Below are 24,944 nucleotides of genomic sequence, written 5' to 3' on the forward strand. Positions count from 1 at the left end.
TTAAAAAGAGTTCCCAGCCTGAAGGTAATAGGCTCTGTAATGGCCCTGGTGAACGTGCTCGGGCGTCGGAAGCCTGTCTGTTTCCAGCCAAGTCCCATGGTAAAGTTTTGGGCTGGTGGGGCTCCCGCCCCCAACCCTCACCACCCAGAATGTGGGGCCAGGAGAAGAGCCACATGGTGCAGGAAGGGGAGGCTCCAGGAAACTGGGGGCTCCTGGCCAGCTCCCAGCCCTTACTTCCCCCTCCCGTGGGGAGACACGCCCCCACCCCACCCCCCATCCCCTGGTAAGACATGCTGAGTGGGCCTGGGAGCTGGTGAAGGCCAGGCCACTGGCCAGGACTAACCAACACTGCTTCCAGGTGTAAAAACCAAACCAAACAAGCAAACTGGCCAAGTAGAGCCTGAGCAAGTGACAGTGGATTTGGAGGGACGCTGGTTCTCCCAAGCATCTGCCACTTCAGCATCCTGTCCCTCCACAAAGGCAGTTTCTCCTGCTCCTGGACCTGGTGGCACGTTCCGGCCACAGAACTCTGTCCCCTTGCCCTAGTGGCCTCCCCTCCCTCCTCCTCAGCCAGAAACCTGTGGAGAGGATGCCGCTTGCAGGTGCCCAGTCCATACTCCAGGGTGGGGGATGGAGGTAGGATCTCCAGAACTTTCAGGCCCTGGGACTTCGCGAGGCCCTGGCCCCAAGCAAGCCCAGCCACCAGCCTGTGAGGTGTTGAGTTCCTCCTTGGGCTGCTGGGTGACCCCAAAAGGTTAACTGGTGGGAGCTGGGCCCTGCACAGAGACCTGTCTGTGTGGCCTGTAGCATGCCCCATTTCTTCTGTATGGTGAGCCCCCGTCATCTGGAAGCTGCAGACGCAGAGGCCCAGGGGGTGGCTGTGAGGGGAAGGGCACTGAACCACCCCCCCACCCCAGACAGAGGCTTGGCCCAGCCATGAGGCCTTTGCTTGACTACCAGAGCCATGCCCAGACACCATACTAGTTATCATGATTCTGAAACGGACTCCCCCCAGCTGCCTTCCACGGAGACCCCTATGTGCCAGCTACTGTACACACATGATGTGGCTGAGTCCTCACACCTGCAACCCCAGGAAACAGATCCTCATTATCCACCCATCATGCACATGAAGAAACAGGATCTGAGAGGACTAATAACTTCCTCTAAAGTCACACAGCCTATTTGTGGGGGACGAATCAGGGACTCATACCCCCCTGATGCACCAGACTTCAGCACCTGAGCTCCTAACCACTGAACCATACTGCCTCCTGGTGGGACAGGGTCCATATTCCTGCTGAGCATGGGTGAGTGTGTGCATACGTCTTCCCGCAGGCCCCAGCCGGCAGAGTCACAAGGGGCTTTGGAGAGCACTCAGACCAGGGCTGACTCACGGTGGTGTCATCCCCACCCCCCACCCCCACTTCTAATCACCTGCTAGTAGCTGCTTGGAACACTGTGTTAAGGGAGATTCTGAGGAGCCCTGACTGATTAGCCTTGTTTGCCAAGGGGTTAAGGAAGGGGGTGTTCCAACAAGAAGATGAGTATTTGTCAATCCTGAGCCTGGTTCCGGTGTCCTGGTTTTATAGATGCAGAAGACTGGAGCCCAGAAAGGAGGCATGACTTGCTCAAGGGCACTGGAAGAGTTCTGAACAAAGCCAGAGAGGGGACATGGGTTTTGCTCCCCTCTGGGGGCTCTTTCCACCTCAAGAGCAGTGTTGCAAAGTGCCACCATCTTGCTGCCCCTTGGCCCCTCATACATTCTTTTCGGAAGTTTCATGTAGGTCACAGAAGTACATTCGAAGAGAGAGATGTTCAGTTTCTGCCTCTTTAAGGAAAAATATGAGCAGCAATCTGGCATTGCCAGGAAGCAAACCCTTGTCCAGGGCCTAAGTGGCAGCAAGAGAAATCATCCTACCTCCTTCCATATATTTATATGAGGGACAATATTCCAACTCTCGCACAGGAATATCACAGTGCTAGGTCCTGTTGGCAAAGCAAGTTTTGCCCTGAGAGAAAAATTATTTTTAAGATGCTACCATGAGAAAGTTTTTTTTACAAAACCAAATTAGAAACAACCTGATTTTTTTTTAAATGGGCCAAAGACCTTAACAGACACTTCATCACAGGAGAGATGCAGATAGCCAATAAACGTAAGAAAAGATGCTCAACATTACGTGCCGTTAGAGATTGCAAGTTAAAACAACAAGGAGATACCACCACACACTTACTGACGACACCAAATGCCGGCAAGGATGTGGAGCAACAGGAACTCTCGTTCGTGGCTGGTGAGCATGCAGAACGATACAGCCACTTTGGAAGACAGTTCGTCAGTTTCCCTATGAAACTAACCTTATTCTTACCATAGGAGCCAGCAGTCATGCTTCTTGGTATTTACCCAAAGGAGCTGAAATGTATGTCCATACCAAAAGCTACACGTGGGTGTTTATAGCAGCTTTATTCATAATGCCCAAACTGGGAAGCAACCAAGATATCCTCCAAAATGTGAGCAGATAAACCTCAGTCCAGCCAGACAATAGAATAGTATTCAGCGTTAAAAGAAATGAGCTATTGGGGCGCCCGGGTGGCTCAGCCAATGAAGCATCTGACTCTTGATTTGGGTTCAGGTCATGGTCTCAGGGTCCTGAGATCAGAGCCGCAAGTCGGGCTCTGCTCTCAGCAGGGAGTGTGCTTGAGATTCTCTCTCTCTCCCTCCCCCCTGCCCCTTCCCATGCTTGTGCTGTGAAGAAGAAGAAGAAAGAAGAAGAAAGAAGAAAGAAAGAAGAAGAACAGAAATGAGCTATCACGCCATGAAAAAACATGGAGGAACTTTAAGTGCATACTACTAAGTGAAAGAAGCCAATCTGAAAGGGCCACATGCTGTATGATTCCAACTATATGACATTCTGGAAAAGGCAAAACTCTATAAACAGTAAAAAGGAGTTGGCAGCCAGGGGAGAGATGAGCAGGTGGAGCACAGGATTTTTAGGGCAGTGAAACTACTCTGTATGATACTATCATGGGGGATGCCTGCCATTATCTGTTGGTCCAAACCCTATGGCTTGGGTGACAGTGCCAATTTAGGTTCGTGAGTCCTAACAAACGTGCCAATCTGGGCCAGGGTGTTGATTGTGGGGAAGGGGAAGACTGGGGGGGGGGGAGGGTAAGGGGAACTCTCTATACTTCCTGCTCAATTTTGCTGTGAACCTGAAACTTCTCTAAAAAAAATAAAATAAAATAAAATCTATTTAAAAAGAAAAACAAAAAGGAAAAAAAATTCACCAAAGCTTGTGGTGTGCTGCTAAATGTTTAACAACGGGTTCTCTGTGAGGAGGGACCTTGGAGTTATGTTTGTCAATTCCTGGGAATAAATGCTTACACCGGGGCCAACTTCTAGCTACAGCGTGACACCAATGAAGGCAAAATCAGGAGGACACGCACCGTGGTTTCTGAGCGCCCAAGCGACGTGGTCTCAGTTTTGTGGGTTTCCACGACGCCCTGACCACGCGCAGGCGCGTCTTGCAGGAGGTGGCGTCAGGGTGTATGGCCCATTTCGGATTTGGAAACGAGATATTGTATGGATGGTGATAGCCACGCCTGTCCTCCAAGAACTACCGCCCTTGGCGGGGGCGCTGTGAAGCCCCCACCTCCTGCTTACCTGCTCGCCAGGGTTCAGATCCTTCCCAGAGACCTGACACAACCGGTGCGTCTAACATCACCCGCTCTGAACACCAGGGTCTTTCTAAAGGGACTCATTACCCTCAAGCGTGTGCCCAGAGGACTAAAAAGTCGGAAAACTCAGGTTTCATGCCAATTATCAGGGAAAGAGGGGTGCATCCCTCCCACGCAGAGGTTGTGAAGGAAGGGGAGGATGGGCTGGGTAAGGTGGGGGGGGGATGGAGGCAGCAGGGCGGGACTGGGGTCCTCGCTGTTGGGGCTCAGCACAATCCCTGGGTGGGGATTTAAAAACAAAATGCCAAGGGGCGCCTGGGTGGCTCAGTCGGTTGAACCTCTGCCTTCGGCTCAGGTCGTGATCCCAGTGCCCTGGGATCGAGTCCCGCATCGGGCTCCTTAGGGAGCCTGCTTCTCCCTCTGCCCGCAGCTCCCCCTGCTTGCACCCTCGCTCGCGCTCTCTCTCTCTAACAAATAAATAAAATCTTAAAAAAATAAAAAAAAATAAAAAATAAAATGCCAAGCCCCACCCAGCCCTCCACCCTCCAGAGTCTGACTCAGGGATGGGGCCTGGCCGTGAGCATTCATGGAGCACTCTCCAGGTAAAGTTATTGTGCAGCCGTGGGTCGAAAACCACTCACTGACAACATCAAGTGTATGGTCTTGGGGCATCAAGCCTGGCCTCCTGGAGCCCCAGTACTACGGCCACAGGCCACTGAGCCAAAACGAGCCAATTTCTCCATCTGTGAAGTGGATTGTCACAGGCGTAAGTCAGGTAACCGAGCACCCTAGGGCCCGGCATAAGGCCGGAGAATGAGAAACGATGGACTCTCTCTCTACACGTGTGCGGAGCAACTCCCGTGTGCGGGGCACCGAGCCAAATGCACCACGCTGGGAGATCCATACTCCCATGGATTCCCCTTTTACGGATGGGGAAACCAAGGCTCAGGGACAATGAGGACCTGCCCGAGGTCATCCAGCTAACTGGTTGGCAGAGTCAGGATTCAGACCAGAGCGGGCAGGCTTCTTGCTCTAGACATGAGGGCCTTGGGAGCTCAGAGGAGACAGGGAAGCGGCAAGAGGAGAGATCTGGAGAGGCGAGGGTGTGATAAGGAGCATAAGAGCAGCCCCAAGCCATGGGCCTCTCGCAAAAGAACAAGGCGGAACATTCTGCCCTGTGCATAATCCACCTCCTTCCTGTGACAGCCTCATTGTGCATAACTTCTGGGGAGTCTCAGCAGAGCAGGCACTTCCTGTTCCGTTCTATGCATGAGAACGGAAGCAGACGGGAGCAGCTGAAATGTGGACCCAGGGAACCCTCCTGGCCTTTCTCCTTCAGGGTCCGTTCGACCTGGTCCTTACCTCGATGTGCTTCTTAGAGAAAACATGAGGTTGATGTGTGCTATCGCAGGTGTTTGGGGAGCGGGCCGGAAGCACAGAGGGAGGGGCAGAGCGGGAAGTGGGCAGCTCACGGTCTGCGCCCACACCATGGAGCCTGGGTGGGGGAGTGGCTCTTCAAACAACCCCCCTTCACATCAGGGGGCCCTTCCAGCCCTCGAAACCCTCTCTCATCCACCCTTAGAGACGATGCAAGGGGGATATGGTCATTAACTTGCTTTTCAGGTGAGGAAACGGGTCCAGAGAGTCCAGGTGGCCTGCCCAAGCTTACCCAGCTGGGATCTGAGCTAGAGTCTCCCTGGCCTTAGCTCCTGGCCCATGCTCCCTGTCTGCTTCCAAATCTCAAGTGGGTATAGTTAAGAGTACCCTCCCCACAGAGTTGTTATGATGAGTCCACGGCCTCGGGGACAGTGACCCAAAGGGGCTGCAAATCAGGCTGCTGGTTCTGCAACCTTGGCATATCATTTCACTGCTCCGTGCCTCAGTTTCCCTGTCTGCATAACACATGATCCATGGATGGTTGTGAGGATTCCGTGGGATGACGTCTGGAAAGCGGTCAAGGTACGGGACACACAGTATCACTATGGCTTGTCAGCACGAGGTGGGCCCTCTGTACACCTCACCTACCCGGAGGGGGTGGGCTATACAGGCCAAGCTCCCTGCCAAGCCACGAAGCCCATCTTTGCCCCTCCCTTCCATGAGCATACCTGAATGCCCAATGCAACCCACGTCTGGCAGGCTCCCAGGACTGAGGAAGCAACCTGCTCCCCTCCAATCATATGTCCCCATCCCCCTCTGCAGGGGGCTGCGCTGCGGGTGGCTGTACCTCACCCAGCACCAATCAAGTATGGAAAAGAGTCTGCAACGGGCTGGGCACATTTGCTTAATTCTACCCGAGCCAGGGCCTGGCCCCCACCTGGGCAGCTCTGATTTCATTAGCATTTTGCTGAGACCCTCCCCCACCACCAGACCCACCAAGGCCCCCCACTCACAAAATCAGGACGCTGGAGTGTTTTCAGAGAGGAGGGGAGGGGGCCCTGGGGAAGGGAGGAGGGGCTGCTGATTGTGAAGACAGAGTCGGAGGCTCCTGATGAGCAGGGACCTCTTTGCGAGTGAGCAGACCCTGAGCCAGGGTGGGGTGCCCTCTCGGGTGTCCGCCCTGCCCTGGCACGCCCCGACAGTGAGCGCTTCCTGATGTTTTGTGCCCTGAGTGCCTCACTCTCCTCACCCTGGTCCTGAGCGAGACCCAGAGAACAGCCAAAATGCCAGACCAGTCTGGATCCCAGTCTCAGGACCGCCCCCCCCCATTCCTGAGCCTCGTCTGATTCCCTACCCACAAACCTCCCACCACCCCCCACAAACCTCCCACCAGCCACACTCTGTCACTTCCTGTCTTTGCACATGCTGTTCCCTCTGGCTAGAACAATTTTCCACCTAGCCTTGAAGCCCAGCCCAGTCTTCACCTCTCACCGTAGGCACCACTTCCTGTAGGAACCCTCCCCTCCCCACTGCACAAAGGCTTGGGGACCTGTTTGCCTCCCCAAGCCGCGTCTTTATCACCGATTAAACACCCCTGGACTGCATCAGCCTGCTTCCCTCCATCCCTCCCCAGGGCTGTGTTGACCGTGGGGGCCTGGCACAAGGTAGGTGCTCAGTAAAACACTGGATGAACACATGAATGACTCACAGCCCAGCTCTGCTTAGCCTGTAGACCCACAATGCCTAAGGCCCAGGAAAATGGAAGACCTGAAATACAGTTTCTGCGGGAGCTGGACAGACCCACGGGCCAAACAGACACACCCAGCCCCAAAAGAGAGGCGTGCGCGGCCTCAGTGACATAGCTGCCTGCCCTGGTGGTAGGGGACAAGATGGCAGAAGGGTGGTCCAAGGGCCAGCTGCCCAGGCCACCTGGATGGGCGTTGGTTGCTCTGAGGGTCATGGTTGAGTTCCGGCTCCTCCACCCACAAGCTAGGTGACCTTGAGAAAGTTACTCGAGCCTCGGCTGCCTCATTTATAAAGAGGGCATATATGGGGCGCCTGGATGGCTCAGTCGTTAAGTGTCTGCCTTCGGCTCAGGTCATGATCCCAAGGTCCTGGGATCGGGCCCCGCATCGGGCTCCCTGCTCGGCGGGAAGCCTGCTTCTCCCTCTCCTGCTCCCCCTGCTTGTGTTCCCTCTCTCTCTGCGTCTCTGTCAAAAAAATAAATAAAATCTTAAAAAAAAAAAAAAAGAGGGCATATAAAGGTCCCTCTGTGTTAGGCGAGATAATATGCGTAAAGCGCGTAAAGCAGGCCCCACTTGCTATTTGCGGGAACTCTTCCTTATAAGTGTAAGCCCTGTGATGCCAGGCAGCAACCCCCTGGAGAGCAGCCTCGCTCTGTCGGGGTCCAAGGGGTTGCGCTGAAGCCCAACCCACACAGCGCCGCCCTCAGCCGATCAGCACGCAGCTCTTCTGCGATTGGCTCGACGGTGGGCAGGGACCCAGTCCCGGCAGAGCAAGACCCTGAGAGAGAGATGCTGGCTGCTCCACCTTTTAGCCCCGGATCCAGTAGTGCCTGAAGTCCCGCCCTGGATTTTTTAGGGATGCACACCATTATTTTACTTTTGCTTAAGCCACTTGGGGCCGCTTTTCTCTCAGTTGTAGGTGACAGCGCTGACTAGCACACAGCTGGAGCCTTACATGTGTACTGCACCTGGACCCTCGTCTTTACCCTGGCAGAATTAGAGCAGTGCGCCCCCCACTAGGGGAACCCCCTCCCCCAAGTACAGCACCGGAGAGACTTGTGCATCGGCCTTTGGAATCCTGTCTCCTCTGCTCCCAGCCCTGCCCCTGCCACATGTGCTGTCGTGGACCCCTCTCCCAACTAATTTGGGATGTGGGTCTCTGCAGCCTGTTCGGAGGGGCTCTCATCTGCCATGGCGTTGCCCCGTGGGGAGAGCAGAGGTGGGAGGGCTTCGGGGTCTGATTCCAACTCTGCCAGGTGCTGGCTGTGCAGCCTGGGGATGGCAACTCCTGTCTCTGAGCCCCAAGGGTCCCTGTGCTCCTCAACTTGGTGGAATTTACTGGCACTGCAATTCATTACCTGTCTGTCATTAGTCGCCTGTCGCCGGTTACCTGGAAGCTCCTAAAAGCTGTCGAGTGGGTGTCTGCCCAGTGTCTGCATTTAGTATGGGGCTCAATAAATATATGTTGAGTATCGGAACCTCTATTTCTCACCTGTGAAATGGGAATGTTGATGGCCTTCTGTAAAGATCGGGGTGGGGGGAGATGTGTGCCCCGGGCTTAGGCCCAAATGGGAGCTTCCTCGGGGAGATGATTTGTTACTGTTCTGAAAGGGGTCCCCGCAGGGACTCTCTGCGGACAGCGACTTCACCTGAAGAAGTGGCCTTAGTGGGGAGTGGCAGGCAGGCGCTGGCCCAGGCAGGGAAGAAGGGGACATGCAGGTAATGGGCCGAGGTCTCCACGGTGGGCTGGAAGCTGTTACCCTATCCCCCCGTCCCTGCCCCTGGAGCTGCTCCCGACCCTGCTGTGGTGGCCTGGGCCTCTGGTGGTCTGCTGTGTCCACAGCTGGGTCGTGCTGGAGACACCCAAGCGGTGCCCTAGGGTGGACACAGCCCCTGCTGTGAGACGGGTGGAGACACTGCCTGCACCCCCCCCCGCTCCCCCTCCCCCCAAAATGCCAGCAGACAGTGGAAATAAGCCCCCACGCGCCCCGCCCTGCCCGTGGCGGGGCTCGGGGTGGAGGGAGCGTTGTTGCCTTAATATGGAGCTAGTTTGGGCTGGGACAGTTTCTGTGCCTTGCCGGGGAGAAGAAGGACCCTGGGGACCGGCAGCTGCCAGGGCTGAGGCCGGGTCCTCTGCCCGCGCTCTCAGGGACCCCCGCGGGAGTCGCTAGCGATAGCAGCTGGCCACGTGCCAGTCCCCAGCCAGCTGCTTCCTGCGTCTTCGGCCTCACCACCCACGAGTCAGTATCCTTCCTTTGCCGATGAAGAAACTGAAGCCTGAAAGGGGAAGCCCTTTGCCCCAGGGAGCCCCTTGGGCTGGGTCTGACTCAACTGGCCCCACTCCGGACCCCCTCTCTGTGGGGCCGTTTGGGCAGACAAGGCCACTAGGCCCCAGCCCCTGGCTATGAACTCCTCAGAACTGCTGCCTTCCCAACGGGGACCATGCCCCCTCCTCAGAGGCCTGCCTGTAGCAGGGGAAGGTAGAGACAAAAATCTGCTGTGCAGAGGACACCAGTTTGAAGAAAGCAGCGAACATTCGCCGCAATCCGCAGAGCCCAAGAAGCTGCTACGGAGCTTTCCAGAACCCTGAGGTTCTCCTGTGGAGGCTCTGGGCCGGCCCTTGGGTGCCAAAGGAGACACACCCCACCTCTGGCCTCTTTGGAACGGGGCTTCCTCAGCTTTTCTCCCTCCTCCCTGCCTGGGGCTCCCTCCCACGCCGTCTGCCCTGTCCACGGACCCACCACTCGCCTAGATTTCCATCTGGTTCTGGTTTTTGAGAGGCGGAGGGAGGAGAGGGCTTAGGGAGAAGCTGAGAGCTGGCACCCGGTGGAGGTAAACCGGATACCTTCACTTCTTTTCTTGGAGCCCCAGGCTCTGTGCATTTCCCCCCTGCCAACTGTCTACAAACACAGATCCCCACGGAACCTGCTTTCTGATGGCCGCTTGAGGTCCCAGGCAGAGAAAGGAGAGAGCATCAAGATCAACCTTCCCCGGCGCCTGGGTGGCTCGGATGGTTAAGCGTCTGCCTTCGGCTCAGGTCATGATCCCAGGGTCCTGGGATCGAGTCCCGCATTGGGCTCCCTGCTCGGCAGGGAGCCTGCTTCTCCCTCTGCCTCTCTCTCTCTCTCTCTCTCTCATGAATAAATAAATAAAATCTTAAAAAAAAAAAAAAGATCAACCTTCCCATGCGTGCAAACACCATGTCTAAACCAGCTCTGCTGGAGCCCGGGGATCACTGAGTGTGTGTGTGTGTGTGCGTGTGTGCACACACGTGCACATGTTCTAGCTATGTGGCAAGAACCCATCTGTAATCCCTGAGGGAGCATATCTGAATATCTCAGCCTTTCTCTCTGAGCCATCTTATCCACAGAACACCTGTAGAAGTTGCAATTAATCTCTAATTTGAATTTTTAACCTCAAATGCCACATTATAAAAATAGTTGTGTTGTGTTTTATAGGCGGTATTTGTCATGAAATTATACATGGTTATAATTTGTGCCATGGAAAATAAAGCAAGATGCTCGTTCTGCCTGGGAGTGGCGGTCAGTACCAGCCAGGCTGGGACTGCAGCAAATCCATGCCGTCCTTCCAGAGAGGGGACCCCAGGTCACCAGGCAGCGGGTCCTGTGGGGGTGGGGGAGACGCCCAGGGCTGGATCATCTGTCCCCTCTTTGGAAAGCAGAGTTAGGTACCAGCAAAGGCCACTAGAGCTAGTTCTTGGGACCCAGAACTCTGTTCCTAACCTAGTTTCTTTTCCTGTGGGACCTTGGGAAACTCTGCTCTCCTTGGTTTTGCCATCTGGGAGAGGGCTTAGCGGTCCTAAGCTGGGCATCTGCCCCCTCCTCCCAAGCATCAGAGAGAGTGAAAGAGAAAACAAATTGGCCAGGTGGGCATAGCACTGAGCCCCTGCCTGCCTGATTTCATCAACTCCTCTGAACAACCCAAGCTCCGGGAGCTATCATTACGCCCATTTTGCAGATGCAGAACCTGAGGCTCAGGGAAATAAGCTGCTTTCCCCATCAGAAATCGGGAGTGAGGTTGGGGCCGGAATCCCACAGCCAAGCCAGGCCCCATCAGCAGCATGCCCTGCCCCCGAGAAGGCGGGGGACCCCCCTGGAACTCTCTGGGCCAGCTCTGTTTCTATACCAGTGGCACCACTGAGCTATACGGGGGACCACGAAGACTTTCCCTATTCCAGGATCCCAGTCCACCTGCCTGGGTCGAGCTGGAGCCTCTGCTCCAGCATCATGGCGCCCCGTGTCCATCCCTTCCTAAGCAAGCCTGAAGAGGCTGGGTGAAGTTGGAGTGAGCACAGCCCCGGGGGCTCTGGGCCAGCCAGGCTAAGGAATACGCCGAGGACAAGGGCCTCAGACCTGGCACCCCCATGTCCCCAATACATAGCCTATCTTTCTGAGCCTCAGCCTCCTTGTCTGGAAAATAGGGTCAGAAGACTACCTAGCTCCTAGAGTATCGGGGAGGAATTAATGAGATGAACTGTGGAGGGCTTAGCACATACTAGCTGCATAATAGAAGGTCCTGACTGTTGGGATCTCAGTGATGATGATGATGAAGATGAACACCTGCAAGTTGGCCAGCTCCACTGCCCCGACTCAGCCACGAGCACCCCACATTCCCTCCATCCCTCCAGGGATGCAGGATTTGTAGCCAGATGGCCTGGGCCAACCTTCCTCACCTAGTTAACAGGTCTGCTAACGAAGCTTCCATCTCAGGGTCATCGTGCCCCTGTGGCATGAAGTCCTAGGGTTGGGTCCATCCCGCAGATGGCAGGTTGTGGAGCCTAATGCTGGGAATAGGACCTGCCCTGTCTCTGGTTCTGAATGGCTCCTGGAGCCTCTCCTCTCCAACTTGGGATCTTGGATCTCAGAGCAGCTGGGCCCAGGGCAGCCAGTTATGGCTTGTGATCAGCTCCTTTGGAGACAGGGACACCCTGGAGGCTCTGGGCAGCCAGGACACCTGCTGTTCCCAAGTTAGCCACTCATTTCCCACATGACAGGGAATACTGGCTCACCGAGAGAGCTACTGGGAAGGGGGCCTGGGTGCTCTGGACACTCCAGACACCCCCAGACGAGCAGAAAGCACTCCCACCACTCTTAATATAACAATGACAAGCCTTGGACCAGGCCTTGCTCCTTGGCTCACTCCCATTCCTCTGCTCCTGGAACAGCCAATTTCTTTCTCACCTCCGAGCCTCTGCATCTGCTCTTCCTGCCACCTGAAGCACCCTTTCCAACCCCTTCTTTTGGCTCACTCATCCTTTAGGTCCCATCCGAAATTCCACTTCCTCCAGGAAGCCCTCCCTGAACCTCCAGACCAAGTAGGGGGCCCCACTGTCTGTTCTTATAGCAGCCAGGACATCTTCATGGCAGGGACCACACCTCCTTGATCCCTGCTGGGACCCCACTATCCAGCACACACCTGACACGGGGTAGGTGCTCAACAAATATCTGTGGAAGGAAGGAAGGAAGAAAGGAAGGCAGGCAGCGTTCATGGGATGCCTCCCCCATTCTTCCTCCCCTGAGACCGAAATCAGCCCCTAGAAAAGGCCGCCCTCTTGGGAGCTCTGCTCAGCCCAGACCTGAGTTCACTGCACCAGCAACAGTTGCCTGAAACAATGACCTCAGTTCGGCGATGTTAGATGTTTGCCTTTCCTTTATTCCTTCCAGTGAAATGAGAGCAGTCCGTTTTTCCTTCTTGTCTCCAGCAATTTCCCGCTTCGAGCCCTGATATGCCCCCCCCGCCCCCGCCTGGGGGTTGTCGTGGCTGCTAAGCCGGCTCTGCCGGGGCCGGGGGGGGGGGGGGGGGGGGGGGGGGGGGAGGCTGGCCTTCCAATTAAAACACCATGTCTCTGGAAACATGAGATTCCCAAAGGCTGGGGTCCCTCCCTGGCCCCCGGTCCCTCTGTCACCGTCACCGCACAGCCCGGGGTCCTCCTGCCTGACTGCTATGGGGCAGGCTCTGCACCAGGGGGTCCCTGGAAAAGCAGTGCCTTCCTTAGGGCACTGCAGAAGTTTCCAGGTGAGAACCAGGAAGACAGGAGGCACGGTTCCTCCCTGGCAGGGCCTGGGACACTTCCAGCCAGAGGTCACTGCGGCTCCTTGGCCATCTGGGGGGCCCGGCATGGGGTGGCCACCCTTGTCCCTAGACTCTGGGGATCACTGCATACTTCCTCAGTGGCTTTGAGCAAGTCACTTTGCCTTTCTGGGCCTCAGTTTCCTTATCTGTAGGAGGGGAGGCAGGCGGATAGGGAAGCCTGGACAGGACAGTGGGCAGCGACATGGCCCTCATGCTCTACTCCCTGGTCAGGGGCCAGCACTTGCCTGTCCCCTGGTGTTTTCCCAGCACCATGTCTCAAAATAACACCCGTGTGTACCGAGTGAATGAGCAAATTAATGGATCCCGTCCAGTATTATTGGAACCCCAAGGCAAGGTGTCTCTTGGAGGGGGATGGGGAGGCAAGGGGTTCAGCAGTCTCTCAGGGGAAGGCAAAAAGGCCTGTTTTCTGTAGCTGCACCGTGAGGAGAAACAGGGGACAAAGTGCCCAGCTGTCTTCGCTCCCAATCTCGGGACGTTTTTTTCTGGATGGCCCGCTCCTAGTGTGGGAGGCAGCCCTTCCTTCTCCAGGTCTGAGACCAGAGGATGGCGCTCCAGGTCCCAGAGAGGTGGCCAGGTCTCCAGGCCCCCATCTGGGAAGACGTGGCATCTAGAGGTCCCTCTGGCTTCCAAGCCCATGGGGTGAGTGGTGCAGGCTTTGAGGGGACGTGGGGCCTCAGTGAGGGCAGGGTCAGCCAGGGCTCTCAGGAGAAGCTCGTCCTCTGCCATCAGCTGTAGGGAGGGGGGCCGCTTTTCACTCTGTGCATCTCAGTGTTGCAAAAAGACGGTGGACCTGGAGGCTCTAAACCTTGCTTCTCCACCCACCATGTTACCGGGGCAAGTCATTGACCCTCTCCAAGCCTCCGTTTCCCCAGCTGGAATCCTAACAGCAGATACCCTTGCTGAGCATGACTCCCGCGCCCACCTGCACTCAGCTTCAGCTTGTCCCTAAATCTCTAAAACCACCCTGCAAGGAGGCATGGTTCCTCTCCTCATTGATGACCAAGGTGCTCAGAGAGAGGAAGAAACCCAGCCAGGGCACACAGCTGGTGTGGACGACCGTGAGGCATGGTCCCCATGCAAACAGACCCTTGGATGACTCATTGTCATCAGCAAGAAGAGAGTCGGAGCAGAGAAGGGGGGTCCCCAGGTTCCATGGGGGGGAAGGAGGCCCAGGCGAGACGGGGATGGGTGCCGGGCTCTCCTGAGGGCCCCGCACCCGCCCTGGGGAGGGGGTGGCCAGAACCTGGGCCCTGCGCGGCCTGGCTGCCCGCTGGCTGGACCGGCTGCCCGCAGCACCATCTTGAGAGCATTAGGGGCTGCAGTTAACAGATGTTTTCTGTTACGTGTTATTTGTTAGTCTAATGAAAGGAGGTGCACTGGCTTTCAAGACCTCGGCGTTCTGCGGGGGTTTTATACGGGAGGCCCACGCGGAGCTCCGGTGCAGGAGAGACCCGGGGCCCCTGCCAGGCGCGCCCGGCGGCTCCCGCTTTGATTCGGCGGGTTGCAACCATCCGCGTGGTAATTCCAGTTCTGGTTAAATGTCACTTTTAATAACGCCATCTCTGGTGTGGAAACGTCTGCGCCCAGGGCAAGAGGGGAGGATGGATGGGGGGCCGGCGGGCAGTACCTGGGGCCGCGGACAGCCTGCCCCTGGGGACTCTTCGAGAGACAGCAGCAGGCGGACAGGATGCTTGGGAGGGGGCTTTTGCAGTGACAGGAAAGGCAGAGCCCAGCTCAGCAGTGAGGCTTCTGACCCCCCACCACGCCCCACGGCTGGCAGCTGGAGGGAGAAATCTTCCCCTGTGGCCACACCCCCCTCATCCCAGACCCTAGGGCTGCCTTGGGCTGGTACTCAGGAGGCGTTCAATGACTGCTGTGGACGGTCCACAGGTCTCTAGGGACGCCCCAGCAGCTCCCTCCCCTCCTGGACACCGGACCCTTTTGGCTGCTTCCTCCAGCTTCCCAGGGCGGCTCCACCTGGCCTCTCCAGCCTCCACGAGGACCATTTTCCACTCCGGCAAACCGAGGAGGGTGGGAGAGGTGCAGAGTCAGTACTGGGAAGGGCCTGTGAGAGTTCCGTGGCGCTCACCCTTTCACGCACACAAAGATGACTGGGGAACCTGCTTAGTGCAGATGCCCAGGCCCCGCGGAGCATCATTCCATGTGTTGGGGCGGAGCCCAAGAACGTGCATTGCAACCAGCTTCCCCCCCGACCCGGGGAGAGGAGAAGGGGGGGGGGATTCTCATGCGGTGATTTCTGGGACCACGTGTTGAAAAACAGATGGTCCAAACCCCCTCAGGCCAGTGACAGGCCCTGTCTGGGGCCCCCACCTACTGCCTCCTGCGCAGCAGTGTCACAGAGGAAACACCCCCTCACCTGCTCGGCTCTCAGGCAACAAGGTGCTCGCTCAGCTCTGGGGTGGAAGGGCCCTCTGTGGAAGCTTCCAGTCTCCCCGCCCCAGCCTCCTGCCCTTTCACGGCCCCACACCAAAGACCTTCCCCCAAAGCCCACAGTCTGCCCAGCAGCTCCTGTCCACCTCTTGGCCGCCAGGTGCAAGCTTCTCTGGAACCCCTTGCCCGCCACCCCCGCCGCCCCCAAACCGGAAGGTTCCAGCTGCCCCTACCATGCACAGAAAAGCAGAATGGATCACGAGAGGGACCAAAAATAATGTCTTCCAGAGCCTGCTTCGTCTTTTAGGATGCAATAAAAGATATCACTGGCCATAAAGTACCCCATGTGGACGGCACCTCTCATCATGGTGGCCCTCGGAGCCAGGCTGGGGACAGGCAGCTTCCCAGATGTGGAAGGGCCATAGACTCAAGGCAGTGAGAGCATCTGGGTTGTTTAGCGACCTTGAGATTCCACGACTCCTTGGCTCTGGCCTTGCTGCCACCGGCGAGCCGCTGCCACCGGCGAGCCCCCGCCCCCAGGGAGGCCATGGCCTCCTCCGGGTAGCAGCCGCTGGGTGAGGGGCACCCTGCCGCATGCCCCCTGCCCCCCGTGCCCTGGCCTAGCCCCTGGAGCACCCTGACTGTTCAGCATGGGAGCTGGCCAGATAACTTTCCCCCCTCTGTCTAAACAGGAAGCGCCCCCGCCCCCGGTGCTCTCCTACTCACCACCCCACAAAAGCCACTTAACCCTTGGCCCATTCCAGAACCTTATGGCTGCTCACCACTCACCGGCTGCTTGCGGCCACCCTGCCCCCTCAGAGCCTGGACTTGATCATTTGGGCCAGGCTGGAGCCCAGACGAAGGGGTGTGAGTGTGTGGGTGTGGGTTTGAGTCCTGAGTGTGTGCAGGTGCGTGTCAGTGTGTGTTGATGAAGGTGTGTGTGTGTGTGTGTGTGTGTGTGTGTGCAAGTGACTGGGTTTGTGTGTGAATGTGAGTGGGGTTGTGGGGGGAGGGTTTGTGTGTGTGTGTGAGTAGGGTTGTGTGTGTGCATGTGTGTGAGTGAGAGGGATTTGTGTGGGTTGGTGTTGCATGTGTGTGAGAGGGTTTGTGTGTGAGTGTGAGTAGGTTTGTGTGTATGCGTGGGTGTGTAAATGGGGTTGTGTGTGTGCATGTGTGTGTGAGTGAATGGGGTTGTGTGTGTGAGTGGGGTTGTATGTGAGTGTGTGTGAGTGTGTGGGGGTGTATCTGCCTGTGTGTCTGGGAAAACCAGTCCACCATGTGGTCCCCAAATGCCAGCCCATGACAAGGTCTTCACTGACCTACCACAAAATGAGAAAAATAGGGGCAATTTGTGACTTTTTTAAGCTAGATGAAGTCAGTTGTGAGGCCCAGTCTTGGCTTCGGGATGCTGCAGGTTTCTCTCTCGGATAAACAAATGGAAGCAGCAGGATCGCAGTTGCCCTGAGGAAATGGCTTTTCTGGGCAACTCTTACAACCAGCCCCTCTGTGCCCGTCCCTCTCAGCCCCTGGAAACCTCACTGGGGCCTGAAATCTGAACACTTGGGCAGCTGGCAGCAACTCGAGGCCTGACACATAGTCAGCACTCAGACAAGGATCGTGGAGGGAGGGAGGGAGGGAGGCAGGGAGTAAGCATGGGAGCTGGGCTGGACTGGGGAAGGGGGCTGTCCTGTCGATGTTCCTGAGTCAGGGACCCTCCGCTGTTCTCCTGGGTCCAGGAGGCTACAGACAGGCCTGCGGAGAGGGGAGGGAGGCCATTCTAGATGTCTCTGGGCAGGAGGGGTAGAGGATCCCTCACTCACTTCACACCTTCCCAAACGCAAGCTGGGCAGCCCCTGACCCTGTCTCCCACAGGCTTGTAACCCAGGCCGAGCCTCTAAGGAGACCCCTCGGCTGGCTGCCTCATGGCCCCCTGAGTGCAGTCCACACCTGCCTGGAAGACCACCGAGCATTCCAGGGGCTCCAGGGAGTGGCAGAGAACAGGGGCTTCAGGACGGGACAGACCTGGGCTGGAACCCTACATCCGCAGGAAGACGGGACCTTGGCCAGTGGCACGTTTCCCTCTGCAGAGAATGAGGATGATGAAAAGGACCCACTTGCTCGGTGGGATGACAATGAGGCCGAGGCAGGTGGAGCCCTGGGGAGCACACCGTGGGCGCCCGGCGAACGTGCTGGCGAGGGGCACCGGCCACCCTCCCTGCGTCCCCGGCACGACCCCTGTCCCCTCCCACAGCCTCCAAGCCCAGGGCAGCCCCTGGCCAGCTTCCAACCCTGACATGCCATTTGGAGGATGGGCTCAGGGGGCCCACCGGCTCCCCCTTAAATCACTCCCAAGATTCACATCCACCTAGGGTCAGCCACTGTCCTTTGGGTCTTGGACACCATGGAAACCCCTCAAATTTTGCCTCATCCCATCTGACCTCACATTTCTGCCTAGGACAAGCCACCAGACCCTCTCCTTGTCTTCACCCATTCGGAAACCCTGAACATGGCACAAGGCCTCTCCAACAGCCCTGCTCTGTGCAGCCCTCAAGGCCTATCCCCTCCTGCCTCTCTGCCCCCTTTAGTTCCCCCAAACAACTCCCACCCCTCCCTTCCCAGCTGGGAGATCTTGGGCGGGTTGCTTTGCTTCTCTGGGCTTCCAAAAAATAGGGATGGCAAATCACTAGCCCTGCCTGGTTCACAGGGCTGCTGTGAGCATCTCAATGAGCTATAATGGAGCCCCTTTATTGAGCACCCACTGTGTGCTGTCTCCCACACCCACTCAGGGCTCACCACACCCATAGGGACATCCCTGTCCATGGTGCCCATTTCATAGATGGCAACACGGAGCCTCAGGATGCTTTCTGGGCCTCAAGTGTGGTGTGCAGACAGGCATTATCACTACTGCACCCAAGCTCCTTTTCCAGAGTCTTCTGGGAGGGAACAGTGACAGCGCCAGCCTTGTTGAGCTTCTGCCTATGGGGAAGGGCCCTTGTGGGGTGCTAGCTGGTCCAAGCTTCCTGTGCCACACCCCCAAGCTCCACGCAGATGATCTGCTAGCAGAGCAAGACCACCCTGGAGCTGAGAACAATGAACTAAAGTGAGGGCCCGGCCTGCTGACAAAAAGCCAGAGAGGCACCCCTCCCACCAGCCACCCTAGGGGACCCAGCAGTTCTCTCCAGCTCAATTCCCCTGGGCTCTCAGCTTCTAGGCCTGGCTCCTCAGCCCCTCACTCACCCTCCTCTCTTCCTGCTCAGGGCGCGTACCGAGGGCTGCCCTCACCAGGCCCTGCCAGGACCGAGACCCCGGAGACTCCATGTTCCTGGGGCATCTTCTCAGCCTGGATCAAATCATGATGAAGGACAGGAGGGGCCTCTCAAACATCTGGGCCCTGCCTCCCATTGTTCAGGTGGGAACTGAGCCCAGAGAAGGGATGTGACATGCTCAAGGTCACGCACGGAGGGGGCAGCAAAAGCAAGGGCTCCTCGCCCATGGCAGATGGCTTTGCCCCCACCCCCGGCCCCCCGGAAATGGGGGCAGGGAAGCAAGGGAAGAGAGAAGAAAAGCGGGCTCCATCTGAAAAAGACCCGGCTCTGAAGGAACCCTTCTTGTCTTTTTCCCCCGCCAGCCCAGCTCCTGTCCCAGCCACCTGCTTGCAGGGCTCCTGCCACCACCACCCCAGGGGTTGCACAGCCACCTGTCACAGCGAGCTGGGGGAGGGAGGTGGCTGAACACCGAAGTCAGCTGCAGAGAACAGTGCGACAGTTCCTCCGAAAATTAAACCTAGAATCGCCCCGAGACCCAGCAGTTCCAATTCTGGGCATAAACCCCAAAGAACAGAAAGCAGGGATTTGAAGAGGTATCTGCACACCCATGCTCCCAGCGGCATTGGTCACAGCAGCCTAAAGATGGAAACCCCCAAGTGTCCAGCAGCAGATGAATGGATACGCACACGCACTGGAATATTACTCAGCCTTCAAAAGGCAGGAGATCCTCACACCTGCTTCCACAGGGAGGAACCTGGAAGACGTCATGCCAAGTGACACAAGCCAGACACCAAAGAACGAATGTTGTAAGCTTTTCCTTCCATGAGGTCCCTAGAGTCGTCGGATTCACAGAGACGGAGAGGAGAGGGGTGGGTGCCGCGTGCAGGGAGGGGGATGCAGAGTCGGTGTTTCATGGGTGCAGAGTTTTATTCTGGGGAGATGAGAAAGTTCTGGAGACGGATGGTAATGGCGGCGGCACAACAGTGTGAGTGTGCTTCATGCCCCTGAACTGTGCGCTTAAAAACGGTGCAAGTGGTGGGCGCCTGGATGGCTCAATCGTTAAGCGTCTGCCTTTGGCTCAGGTCGTGATCCCAGGGCCCTGGGATCGAGTCCCACATCGGGCTCCCCGCTCTGCGGGGAGTCTGCTTCTCCTTCTGCCCCTTTCCCCTGCTCGTGCTCTCTCTCTCCCTCTCTCAAAAATAAGCAAAAAACCTTTAAAACAAAAAAAAATTTTAAAAAAAAGGTGCAAGTGGTAAACTTTCTGTTGGGTATATTTCACAATAAACGTTTTAGAACTTGAAGGCAAGTTCTGCCGGTCTCTAGAACTCGATGGTCCCTTTAGATCCTCCACTCAGACACTCGACCCTTCCCACCCAACACTGGCAAGGGGAAGGGGCGGGTCCCCACCCCAAAGCAGACTCACCCTTGGCTTCCCGGCCCCCCATTAGCAGATGTGGCTGAGCGGGCAGCTCCGTGAAGGGAGCCCAAACCTCCCCCCCACCCCCAGGGACTCCAGCCGCCCTGGCTCAGCCTGTGCCCCCAGCTTCCGAGCACCCAGCTGCCCTGACTCTCTGGGAAGTAGTGGACCACTTGGTCCTGAGGTCCCCGAAACAGGTACCAGCCCTGCAAAGGCGGGGGGGGGGGCCCCCGGGGGCTGGGGGGCCTCTCCTGCCTGGCTCCAGGGGCTTTGTTTATTTTCCCAGTGTGTCCGCATCCCTGTTTCTGCCCTGCCCACAGGAGGGAACGCTTTAAAGAAAATCTCAGTTATTAATGTGGTTTCTTTTGTTGTAAGTCATTGCAAAGGCAGCAAACGAGGGTTTATTTTCCTAACGTGCTTGGCATAGCTCAGCGCCCGGTGCAGACTTCAGCCTTGATTTGAGAGGAACGCGAGACCCTGGTTTGCTCTGAGTCACCAGCGAAGCCACAGCCTTCCTGGCCAGTTCCGGGGGCGCCTGCTCTGGGAAAATCATTGGCAAGAATAGGCTACATCTACTGGTGGCTTTGTGAAAACAAAAGAGAAAACATATTTTAAAAAACGTGAGCCTTGTTACCTTAGCAGATTTGAAAATGTATCGATTTTCTAACCCATGAGTTTCCCCATTAGCCCTTCCTTTTTTTTTTTTTTAAGATTTTATTTTTTATTTGACAGAGAGAGACACAGCGAGAGCAGGAACACAAGCAGGGGGAATGGGAGAGGGAGAAGCAGGCTTCCCGCGGAGCAGGGAGCCCGATGCGGGGCTCGATCCCAGGACCCCGGGATCATGACCCGAGCCGAAGGCAGACGCCCAATGACTGAGCCACCCAGGCGCCCCTAGCCCTGCATTTTTAACAGCCCGCCCCCACCCCCCCACCCCCGCCATCTCTCTTTGGTGTCAGTTGCTTTCTTTGGGCCCAGAAACAGCTCCAGAAGCTACGCGAAAACCCACTTCTGAGCATGTCCCAATCTCCGGCGAGGCGCCAGTGTTCCCAGCAGGCCCAGGACAAGGGGGCGGAAGTCCCAGCCCAGGGCCCATGCCTGCTGGCCTGGGGTCCAGAGTCCCAGCACCCCGAGGCTTAGTTGCCCACTTAGGAAAGGGGTCCAGTGATGCAGGCTGGGCTCACCGAGTTGCCGGGAGGAAAGGTTCCTCCTCCCCCACTTTGGAGACCTCGAGGCTTGGGAATCCACGGTGAGTGTTAGTGGGAGGGGGCACCTGCCTGAGAGGGAAGGCTGCGGAAGGAGAGCAGGGCAGCTGGCCTCTGCCCTCCCTCTGCAGGCCCAGAGCCAGACAGCGGGCCAAGGGGTTCCCACAGGCCAGGGGCCTGCACCCCTGGGCACAGCACCCCCACCTCCACTGCCCCGCCTGCCTCTCGGGGGCGGGGGCACTCTGCCTGGCAGCGGGCACCCCTGGAATGCACCCAGTTGGCCTTGGGGAGATGCCTGACTCTATATAAAACATTTGGATTTCATGGACTAATGATTTGCTTTCAATCTAAGGAATGAGTATAGGGTTACCTCCTTTTAATTTTGCCAAGTAAGGACATTAAAATAAAACAATCTCCAGTTATTATCCCTAGTTCGTAAAAGAAAGGGCGTTCGAACACCAAAAGTGAGGAGGAAAGACATAATTAGTCCCAAACACAGAGAATCCTTTGCACTGAAAGGTGTAGCTTCCTGCAGAACTCTCCATATTGTCCTGTTTGCTTCAATTTCCAGAGGCCTGGAGAAAACCTCCCCATGGGCCAGAAGCACTGAGCTGGACCGCCCTTCCCCAGACAGCGCTGGGCGGGGGTTCCAAGGTAGGAGGCAGCTGTGAGCCCCTCACTGAGACTGCAGCCCTTCGTCGCGCACAGATGAGGGGAAGGAGACTGCCCACCTCCGGGAGCAGACGGATGCCGCTCTTGCCCCACCCACCTGCCTCCACAGCCGGTGCCTTCTCTGTCCCCGGTGCTTGCGTGCCCCTGGGATGCGGAAGCCCCACCTGGGGAAAGGCCCCGCAGGCCTCCAGGGCTCTCATTGAGGGTGGTGGGGCCCCAGGGGCCTGCCGGGGACACCCACTACCCACCAAGCTGCCAGGAGCGCTGCCAGCGACCCCCCGTCCAGGCACTTATGTCCCCAGTTGGCACGAGCTATTCTGGAACTCCCCAGAAAAACCCTGAAATTGGAAACCTTCTACACTGTCCCAAGAGAAGCAATGCCTTCCACTGTCTTTCTGCAAGGCTGGGCGCCAGGGTGGAGACAGGCACCGAGCCCCTGGCCAGGGCTTGAGTACAGAAAGCCTGTGCCTCCTCCCCCCTCCCCCATCACTCCTGCACCCCCTCTTCTCTCCTTTCCTTCCTTTTCTCCCTTCATTCTTGGCTTCACCTTCAGTTTGCTCCTCCTTCTCTCCCCACTCCCAAGGGGGTCCCCCGCTCATCAGGGTAAAACCAGAGCCCTCTCCTCGCCCCTTAGGGGAAGCTGGCTCTGAGGCAACTGCTCCTCCCAGGAGACCTGAGGTCCTGCAACAAACTCAAGGCGGACAGAGCCCCTCTCCTCTTGCACCAGAAGGCACCCCACTTTACCCCTGGTCCAAACAAGACACCTTCCTTCCACTTGTCCCTCAGGAAAACCCCAACTCCCAGGGGTGGGTCTGCCTGTGTCATGCTCACCCTGGAGGGTGCAGAGAGATGTCAGTCCGCTGTGGCTGGTGGGCAGTGGCCCCTGGGAGGGAGCCAGTAACCAGCTGGGTACTCTCCGAGGCGCAGCTGTGTGTCAGGCATGCCTCACGGATGCACGTGCTCCTGGACAAGGTTTCAGACCAGGCTGAAGTCACCTCGGTTTTCCCTGCACCTCCTCTCATCTGAAAAGCAGGGCATGCAGCCAGCTGGGGCTCTCGCCGGAGACCTGGAGGCTGGTGCAGGAAGTGGGGGTCCCCAGGAGCCGGCGGGAAGGCTGCTGGCGTCAACTGGGTGACCCTTTAGGGGCCCAGAGCCTCCAGCAGGCCAGGCTGTTCCCCAGAGCTAGGGGACGGGGCTATGGTCTCAGCCATCCTACCTCCTCCACAGGGTGTGGGCGAGCTGTGGGGACTCAGGTCCTTCCTCTGCCCCCAGGAAACCGTCCAGGGCCAGGGACCTCAGTTTTATCTTCATCTTCTCTTGCTCTATCTAGCTCCCCCTCCCCTCCCCCTTCTCACCAAGGGCTCAGGCCCTTGTGATCCAGTGTGACTTTCTGGGGGGAAAAAAAAAAAAAGCCACTTGGGTGGGTTGTTTGTTTTTAAAGCCCTTTCCTGATGACCTTTAACCTCGGCAGAGGAGAGAGGCCTAGCTGGCTCCTTCGGCTTGGGCCATTCCACCGAGGAAGCTGCTAGTGGGGCAAACTGGAGGTGGGGGGGCCGGCATCCCTGTCCTAGCCAAGGAGCCCATCCGAAGACCTAGCAGCAGCTCGGGGGGGATCGGAGGCAGGGGGGCAGAGTTCGGAACCCAGTTGTGTGACGCGGTGACTCGGATGCTCTGCCCCTCGCAAGCCTCGGTTTCCCTAACTGTGCCATGGCCATAATCACACCCACTTCCCAGGGGATTCGATTCTGCAGCGCGGCCGCGAGGGCTGCCCCCGGGGCCCGGCACAAAGGCGGCCCACTTCCCCGGCGTTCCCACGACTCGCGCCTGGCCAAAAGGCGGCCGGGCCCCTCGCGGGGTCAACAGCCCCGGTGCCCGCAGCCCACCCGATCACAGCCAGCCAGCCTCCAGCCACCCACCGGCGCGGCGGGGCCAGCCCCGCAGCCTCACCCCCAGCGGGTCCCGCGCGGCGCCCGGGGCACCGCCCCGACTCTCTCCGTCCCCCCCCCACCCCACGGCCCACCGCCCCCGCCAGGACCCCGGACCCCGGACCCCGCGCTTCCGTTCCCACGCCCCCGGGCCCCGGCCCCGGCGCGGCCCTGCCCGGCGCCCGCACTCACCGTCCTGCGGCGCCGCCTCGCTGCCGCTGCTGCCCCCGGACGGCTCCCGCGCCGCGCCCTCCCGCGCCTCGGCCCTGGCCGCGGGGCGCGCCACCAGCCGCCCGGCTGCCGCCACCTCCTCCAGGTCCAGGAGGTGGCTCACCGTGAAGTTCTTGCGCGCCTGGGCGCAGTCGCCTGGCCCCAGCGCGGGCGGCGGCGGCGGCGGCCCCGGGCCCAGCGGCGGCTTGTCCAGGGCGAAGGCGGCGGCGGCCGCGCTGTCCATGCCCGCGAGGGCCCCGGGGGGTCGCCGGCGCGGGTGGCAGGCGCGGGTCGGAGCGAGCGCGCCCCGGCCGCCCCGCGCTCGGCCCCGCTGCCCGCCGCCTCCTCGCCCCCCGGCCGCCGCGGCCCGCCCGGCGCTGACGTCGGGGAAGCAAACTCTCTCCCTCCCTTCGGCCGCCTCGCTCGCTCCAAGTTGCTAAAACGCGAGCTCCTCGGGCCACACGCCCCTTCTTGAAGCAGACCTCGCCCCTGCCTCTCCTCCTCCCTCCGCCGCGCCTCGCCCGCCCCCACCCTGCGGCTGCGGGGAGGGAGGGGGTCCCGCGCCGAGTCCGGCCGGAGGCTGGGGGCGGGGAGAGGGGGGAAGGAGGGGTGTCCTCCCCTCACCCTCCCCACCCACATCGTAAGGAGTGGGAAAGTTCAGTGTTTGGGGGTTTGTTAAAACCCCCAACAAGGGTCCGCGGGAGGCGACAGTGGAGGGATCAGCAGCACCCCCCCCCCCCCACCAACCCCTTCTATTCACAAATTCCTCCTCAGGGGTGAAGGGGAGCGACTCTGACACAGTTGACAGCGAAGAGCCGAACTCCCAACTCCACCCTCATTCCCCCACGCACCCCAACGCCTTCTTAATCTGTCGGAAAGAAGCCGAGGTCCACCTTGGTCACTCCACCTGGCCTCCCGGCCGGAAAGCAGCTCATTCTCAAGCTTCTGGGGTG

At 58.2% G+C, this 24,944-nt stretch overlaps 1 protein-coding gene across 1 annotated transcript in view; it reads right to left on the reverse strand.

Moving 5' to 3' along the window:
• Positions 1–24,382, reverse strand: part of PRRX2 (paired related homeobox 2) — a 46,741-nt gene extending 22,359 nt beyond the window's left edge. Inside the window, exon 1 of the mRNA XM_027616328.2 lies at positions 23,974–24,382. Within this exon, the coding sequence (XP_027472129.1) occupies positions 23,974–24,235 (262 nt within the window). The 5' untranslated portion in view covers positions 24,236–24,382. The remainder of the gene's footprint in view (positions 1–23,973) is intronic.
• Positions 24,383–24,944: the final 562 nt, after the last annotated feature.

Source organism: Zalophus californianus, chromosome 13, assembly GCF_009762305.2.
Source record: "Zalophus californianus isolate mZalCal1 chromosome 13, mZalCal1.pri.v2, whole genome shotgun sequence".
Taxonomy (NCBI): domain Eukaryota; kingdom Metazoa; phylum Chordata; class Mammalia; order Carnivora; family Otariidae; genus Zalophus; species Zalophus californianus.